The 7,147-nt window shown below is 49.2% G+C and overlaps 3 protein-coding genes across 3 annotated transcripts; all 3 read right to left on the reverse strand.

Moving 5' to 3' along the window:
• Positions 1-1,255: 1,255 nt before the first annotated feature.
• On the reverse strand, positions 1,256-2,319 carry PSV08DRAFT_402373 (uncharacterized protein; the record flags this gene model as incomplete). Its single annotated transcript, XM_014223151.2, has 2 exons — positions 1,256-1,657; positions 1,864-2,319. The coding sequence occupies 2 exons, from the start codon at positions 2,317-2,319 to the stop codon at positions 1,256-1,258; spliced, it is 858 nt and encodes a 285-aa protein (XP_014078626.2).
• Positions 2,320-3,561: 1,242 nt separating this feature from the next.
• On the reverse strand, positions 3,562-4,707 carry PSV08DRAFT_303542 (glutathione S-transferase). Its single transcript, XM_014223152.2, has 3 exons — positions 4,490-4,707; positions 4,240-4,438; positions 3,562-4,171 (listed from the first exon to the last, which is right to left on the reverse strand). The coding sequence occupies exons 1-3, from the start codon at positions 4,682-4,684 to the stop codon at positions 3,627-3,629; spliced, it is 939 nt and encodes a 312-aa protein (XP_014078627.2). The 5' UTR covers positions 4,685-4,707; the 3' UTR covers positions 3,562-3,626.
• Positions 4,708-5,502: 795 nt separating this feature from the next.
• PSV08DRAFT_45094 (yeats family-domain-containing protein) lies at positions 5,503-6,738 on the reverse strand. Its single transcript, XM_066093966.1, has 3 exons — positions 6,569-6,738; positions 6,495-6,519; positions 5,503-6,447 (listed from the first exon to the last, which is right to left on the reverse strand). The coding sequence occupies exons 1-3, from the start codon at positions 6,599-6,601 to the stop codon at positions 5,672-5,674; spliced, it is 834 nt and encodes a 277-aa protein (XP_065949011.1). The 5' UTR covers positions 6,602-6,738; the 3' UTR covers positions 5,503-5,671.
• Positions 6,739-7,147: the final 409 nt, after the last annotated feature.

A 7,147-nucleotide genomic window follows, 5' to 3' on the forward strand; every position in this document is an offset into this window, starting at 1 on the left:
TACTGTTACAAGCAACAAGCAGAAGGATTCACTCCCCGGGTATGACGATGGTTAGTTGGGAAACCACTTAGGATCCTAACGGGAAGGATAGACATCGCGGGCTAGGTCACGTAATATGCCATCACGCCAAGACGGTGCTATTAGTGATGGCAGGGCCCGTATATAATAGCAACTATTAGAAGTAGAGACGACTATTAGTAATAGTAAGCTAATATTCTAATAGCAGGACTAGAAGTAATAAGGATATAAGGATAGATAGATTTTATTATTTACTCTCGTTGTAGTCAACTTAAAATATACTTTCTTACTAGTACCTTTACTTAATAAGATTATTACCTATCAGTCTATAGCAATATAGATTAAGTTATTAAACCTTTTATTACTTTCTAATTAAGCACACTACTCTACTGTCTCGCTAAACAAACTTCACGGAACACTAGCGTAAAGCTCACCGGCCATAGTGGCGGACCTAGTAAGATAAGTATAGATCTAAACCCCGTGTAACACCTACTTACAATACAATTAGCAATAATACTTATAGAGGAGAATAAGAAGCTACGTGTAGAAGTTTAGCGTCAGCGATAAAAGCAAGATTTATAGCGTTAATATATTACTTCTAGTAGAGTACTCTAGGTACAGCAGGCTTAGCAGCTTATTGCAGAGGCAGAAAAGGTAGTGATAGAGGCTAGCTAGAGCTAGGGTGGTGAGCAACGTTAGCGCGCACCGCCATCGTGTATAAAGTGCTATATTCAAGGACACACTCGCACTTTATGTAGAGCTGTATAATAAACTATATCTCTTATTTTTATCTATATCTATTGTGTTGTTGTGGCTCAATTGCACAGAACCTCGCGTGAAGTTTGGTAGGGTGCCCAGCTTACTGATCTGCCCAGCTTACTGATCCCGCACGTTAACTACTTGGAGTGCTTTATGTAAGACAAAGCCATGTTTGCACGGCATCCACAGCGAACTAGCATTTTTCAGTGAACATGATCGGAAAAAGGGTAACATCGTCCTGCATAGTTACATAATATCTCATCAATCTGAACAAGCATCACATAAATCGCAGGAGGTAGTAAAAAAAATGAAGAGGGGGTATCAAGTCTGATAGGGAAAAGCTAACAAAAAACAAGGGGTATTTCAAATCTAACAATAACGCCACTTGTTCCCAAAGCACTCAACTCCTCCTCCATCGTAAGCATCTCTCCTCATTCCGCATTTCATCTCAAAGCCTTTCAAACAGTGCTCAGTGTGCTTAGGGAGTAGGTGGCATAGGATCAGTGTGATACGAAGGCGGAGCCGGAGACGTCGAGCTGGCATCTTCGGTATCCGAATCCGTACAAGAAGAAGAACAATAAGATTCCGAGGACGGTGATAGGGGACGCGTGATGGAGTCGTTGCGGTTGTTTGGGCAGCAAAAGGGACAGCAGGTGGTGGATATGGGGACTGTAACGGGGAGGAAACTGCGGGAGATGGGTGGGGTGCGGGGTTTCGTGTCCATGGTGGTGGTGGTGATGGGGGTTGAGGTATCGGTAGCAGAGGACAATCTCGATGTTGTCGATTCGGCCGATGCGGTTGTCGGACCCCAAGCAACCGTCTTCGTCCCATCGCTCAACGGCGCATCTTCGACATCTCGGATGCGGAACGTACGAACGCGCTGTTAACCGCGGGAAAAAAAGAAAGTCAGCAAAGGATGTTAAGCCAAATCAAGCCTTTGCACGCCCTCTTTCCCTCCGTTCCCTCTCTTCTCAGGAAACAAGAAGAAGGGGTGGGGAGAAAGGGGAAAACCTAGACGTGCTGCGGCGCCCGTCCGGTATGCGTCGTCCTTGCCTTCCTCGCCCTCCAAAACAAAGCCGCGCCCACAACGGCTGAGATAAACCAAAGCACCACATTCGTCAGCAGCACCCAAACACCATTCTTCATCCTCTGCACGCCCTTGTCCCCCTCGGCATCCTCCCCAATATACATGTTTCCGAAAATCCCAAACGCAACAATGTAGCAGACGAACACAACCACATCCACTGCAAACAACAGCACCACTCGCGCCAAAAACGGGATCATGAATAGGAGGGATACGAAGGCGCCGAGGGCGCCGCAGAGGGTAGCCCAGACCCACTTTGAGTCGACGTATTTGCCTTGCTTGCGTGCGTTGTCGAGGTCGACGGCGTACATGCCGATGACGGTGAGACCCATGACGAATTGGAAGAGGCGGAGGATGAGGCGCAGGATCGTTGCTGGGGTAAAGTGGCTGCGCAGCGTGGTTCCCAAGGCGGCCTTTTCGCCTCGGAGAGTGCTATTCGAGAGGAATTTGAAGGCCATTTTCTTTTAATATAGTGAGACTGGGTGGTCCATGTTAGCATGGCATAGTTGGCAGGAGGCAGGTGGAGAAGCTTACTTTTTGTTATTGTCGGGAGCTTTGGACGACTGGCTTGACGATGGGGGTTTATGTCAAGTTGTTGGGGTGGAGAAGGCGGGTGGTTGAATGCTCCTTCTGGGGTGGAAAGGTGGGAAAGGTTGATGGGGAATGTAGCGTTTTTACTTTCAACGACGAATTCACACCGCTGGTTTTCCTTTGTGATGGGCACGGCGATTCCTTTTTTTCTTCTCTTTCTTTCTTTCGCGCAACTGGGCGCAAACAACGGCGTCGTTTTTTTGTAGTACTGTTTGCGCGCTCTTCACAGGGTCAAACTGGATCGGTGATCGGGGGATGTTGCGGCCAGATGTGGGGGGGGGGGGGGGGGCGGCTGGGAGGGGGAAGGTTTAAACAAGGTAGCCCAGGCTATGACGTCGATTACCGCTAACCTTGGAGTGGGATGTTGTCTTTGGGACCCTTTTTTTGCCAGGGTCCGATGAGTTAAGCTGTTTCCGTGCTATGATCAGCAGGGCGTGGGTGGGAGGATGGGTAGGTATCGGTGCCCACAAGGTTTGCAGGCAAGGGGGATCCTGGACAGGCTGACGGGATATTCAGGAGAAAGAAACACTGTACCGACTATCAAAGTCGGCAGTTGAAGAAGAAGAAAAATAATAATGAATTGTTGGTACAAGAAAAAAAAGATGGTCAGACAGTCTCACAGCTGTGACTGCGTCCAAAGTCGCAGATATAACAACAGTCACACCGGTCGCGACAATCATTCCTCTCTTGCAAACTCATTGTCAGGTGGCCCTCGTAGCATGCCACATATCCCCACAACCATTCGTTGGCAGGCCGTTGCGGTGGACAAGGTGGTGCGGCCACAGGACCCTGTTTTTTTGGCACGGCGCTTGGAGAATGTATCGCTGACGTCGTTGGCGGCGGATTGGTGCTGTGTCTAGTACAGGGGTAGCTTCCGCCATGATTGGCTGCCAATGCTCGAGATTCCGTCGAGCGAAACACAAATCGCAAAGTTTCGGATCTTTTGCTCGTTTCAGGAGCTGGGACAGCTGTGTGGAGCAGTGCCATAGACTTGCTCTAGAGTACCGTATTGTGTACCTCCATGTCTAGACCATCCAGAATACTTACACCCAAGATCTTCGATTCAACAACGCACTTTTGCTGCACGTGCACTGTGAGCTGTTTCTAGGTTGCACCCTTCATGAATGATGGCCAAATTGACAAGAACTTTGATTTTTAGCTAGCTGCGGCGCCCTCAAGGGCTAGAGTACTTGTATCCATACTGCTCCTTGGCAGCCTTGATCTGTTCCTGAAGTTGCTGCTCCTTCTCCGCAAACTCCTTGTCATCCTTCAACCTCTGCAAGTATGCGTCATTGCCGAATGTGCTCTTGCTCGGGACCGAAAGGCCCTTCTGCACCGCGGGCCGGGCAAGTATTCTGTCCAGCCATTTCTTCAAGTTGGGGAACATTTCAAGGTCGACGCCTGTGAAGCGCGCCATATGGCACCAACCGAAGCTGGCAATGTCCGCAATGGAGAACTTGTTGCCCACCAGGTAGTCCGTGTTGGCCAGGTGCGAGTCGAGTATACCCAACAGGCGCTCCGTCTCGCCCGTGTAGCGTTGCATACCGTAAGGGATGCGATCTTTGGCAAAGCGGTTGAAGTGGTTGGCCTGGCCTTGCATCGGACCAAGGCCGCCGTGCTGCCACGCCATCCATTGCTCTGCGCGCGACACGTCGAGGGGGTCGCTGAAGCTGAACTTATGCTCAGGATCGTAATGGCGCGTCAGATATGAAAGGATGGCTAACTCTAGTCATTAGAATCCTATTCACACGCTCCATATCTGTTGTATTCGCTGAGCAGATACTTACCGAGGCCCTCTTGCACAGCAAAACCGCCCTGATCATGGTCTACAATGACTGGGATTCGGCCATTGGGACCTAGCTTAGTGAACCAAGGCTCCTTTTGTGTGTTCTTGCTGATGTTAATGGCCTGCCAGGTGTATTCCTTGCCGTAGGCCTCTTTGAGCTCTTCAAGCAGAATGCTAGCTTTCCAGCCATTGGGTGTGCCCTACGATCGGTTAGGAGTGGGTCAATGATTGCAGTAATGCTACTACCATACCCAAGTGAGCAACTCAATGCCCTTGTTCGCAATTAGTCCCTTGGGTTGATCGTCCGCCATATCTGGTATTATGCTCTGGAACGGTCTCGAGGTGTGGAAATGTGATATAGAAGTGAATTGCGGTCGCTGTACACGTGAGGAAGCGCGAAGTGTATATCTCAATTGCGAGGGGAAGCACTGGCGTAATAGTGACATGTGAAAAGGCTAAGCACAGCGCGTTGAAGAGGGGTTATATGCATCTACATGTATGCGGAAAGCCGCCGTTTTACGAGGGGTATTGCTTAGGAATCCATGACGTCGCTTGCTCGCTACCACTCGTCCGCATGTTTGAGGCAAGGAAGAATTTCCAAAAGTGGACTGGAGCCCACAAAAATTACTGACAAATCAACTTGTGGTTTACAACGTGAGGCTTCAAGCACACACACGCAGCTGTAATGTCAGCATCAGTTGTCTAGGTAAGCAGTTCGGCGTTACAAGCTCAATCTGCTTTAATCCCGAATATGAGGTCGGAGCACACGAACATTAGCTCAGATGCGAAGGCTTTGTAACAGTCGAACTGAAACGGCTGGTCTTATTACACATGTTCTTTGGGTTTCTATCGGTCTCCTTGACATATGATTGGACGCCTACAATAACAGCACATCCACCAGGATGATGTATGTAATACACAGCTATGTATTGCAGGTCCTACGCCAGCCTCATGCACATGTGATTACAAGCAATTGAATGCTCAAGATTTGATTTCCAACACATTATCTATCCCGTTCTACTGCGTCTGTCAAGACTTCCGGGTAAATGACAATGCCTGGCTGGTTATCTCCTACCATACCCCCATAGCTCCATGACTTGCAGCTGCACATAAGACATGAAGCTACGACTTAAATTGTGTCAAACAGATTCTCCAACTTAAGTCATATCTCCAAGTCTTACGTGCAGCTGCAAACGTAGACTTAGACAATAATGCACTGCCTCCAATGCAAGAATCCAACAATGACTTGTGGCTACAGCATGGAAATTTCTCCATCTTCTGTCTTCTTGTGCTTCACCCCCGATATGTTCAAAGTCTCGTACCATTGTCAGGTATGCCATACGGCCTGTAGCCACTGATATACATGCATCCTTAACGATTGAGATCGACCAAGGCTGTATGTCCTTTTTTTTCCATGTCCATGCCTTTTGCTATCATCTCCGTCGGCTGCGGTCTCCGCTGGCTTGTTGCGCTGCTTGCTGAGCAGCCTCGTGTCCCAACTCGTTCCGTAATCCCCCAAGCTTAGCCTCGACTTCTTCCTTCTTCTTTGCTTCTTTTTCCAGTTGCTTTTCCACCTCTGCTATCTTTGCTTTGAGGTCATTTAGCAGGGCCTGTTCTTGTTCCTGGCTAAAAGGCACGTCGTCCGCGCCCTTTTCTGGCAGTTGTGCACTCCTCTCTCCGTTCGGTAGCCCGCGCTTTAGTCTTCCATTAGCGCCAAGGGATGCTTTCTTAGAGCCGCCCTTGCCAGGTGGTATGAGGTAGTTCCACTGATCGTCCGAGGTGAGGGCATCAAAGAGCGCTTCGGTAGGCTCGTTGAACTGCACAACTTCAAGGAACTCTGAACGCACGCAACCCGTCCGTTCCTGCTCTGCTTGCATCTTCTCATCACCGTATTTCTCCAGTTGCAAAAAGTGCTGTCTGTATTGTGCCTTCTCTCCTGATATGGGCTGGAAATGCAATCGTATGTCAATGTTGAAGCCTCCCCATCCTGTCTCGGTCACCTCGAACGGCGGTTTTTCGACCATGCGCAGGGGGTTTTCGTACGTGTTGAAGATCTTGAACGAGACCTTGTTGAGCCACGCTCGTATATCGGGGTCGCCATCGGGAACTCGTACATATACCGTCCAGCGCTTCGTGTGATCGTCGGGGACATTCTTGGGACGATCAGGGTGTCCCACCGGGGGTAATTGCCAGGCTTCTGAGCCGATTACTGAGAATGTGAGTGTCGTTCTATGTTCGGGTTGGTCCGTAGCTTACTGAGATTTCTACTTATGCGCTTGTTCTGTTCGGGGTCATTACATAGCTTTTGGAGCAACGCGCAAGTTGCTTACCTTGACGCGCTTGTTTGACGCGGGAGCGGGCATTTGTTGCGCTGCGCGGCCTTATGCGCGCAGTTGTGAACGTCCAAGGAGTGTTTCCGCAGTCCAATATAAATATGAGTATCGTAAATGGAGTGCGACAACAAGGCAGCGAGCGGTTTAGGTCGTTGAGTAGATGGTGTACATGTGTGTGAATAAAGATCGAGCTGCATGTACGTAGGATGGATGCTGCGAGAACCGGACCAGCCCTATGCACGAGCCAGGATCATCGCGCAAGCTCCACACAGAGTGGTAAAATCACCAACAATCATTGAATATACAAGAGATGGCGCTAACAGTTATTGTTTTCTGGGGTTTTATTAGTAACACTGAACATCCTAGCTGTGAAATAAATGTTTCGCCGCATGAAGTGCAAGGAGTGGCTCCATGGCTCAAGGAGATTTCTTTAGGTGTGGTAGCAAGCGCAACCACTGAGATCTCAGCAACAAGACGATATGCCGACGTAATATATGGCTAAATCTACAGTTGACATGAACGAAGCTCCAGGCAAGGGTTTGGTGGAGACTAAGTCCTCCATAGTTGGAAGATGGG

Source organism: Bipolaris maydis (genome assembly GCF_028858645.1).
Source record: "Bipolaris maydis strain C4 unplaced genomic scaffold PSV08scaffold_8, whole genome shotgun sequence".
Classification (NCBI taxonomy): domain Eukaryota; kingdom Fungi; phylum Ascomycota; class Dothideomycetes; order Pleosporales; family Pleosporaceae; genus Bipolaris; species Bipolaris maydis.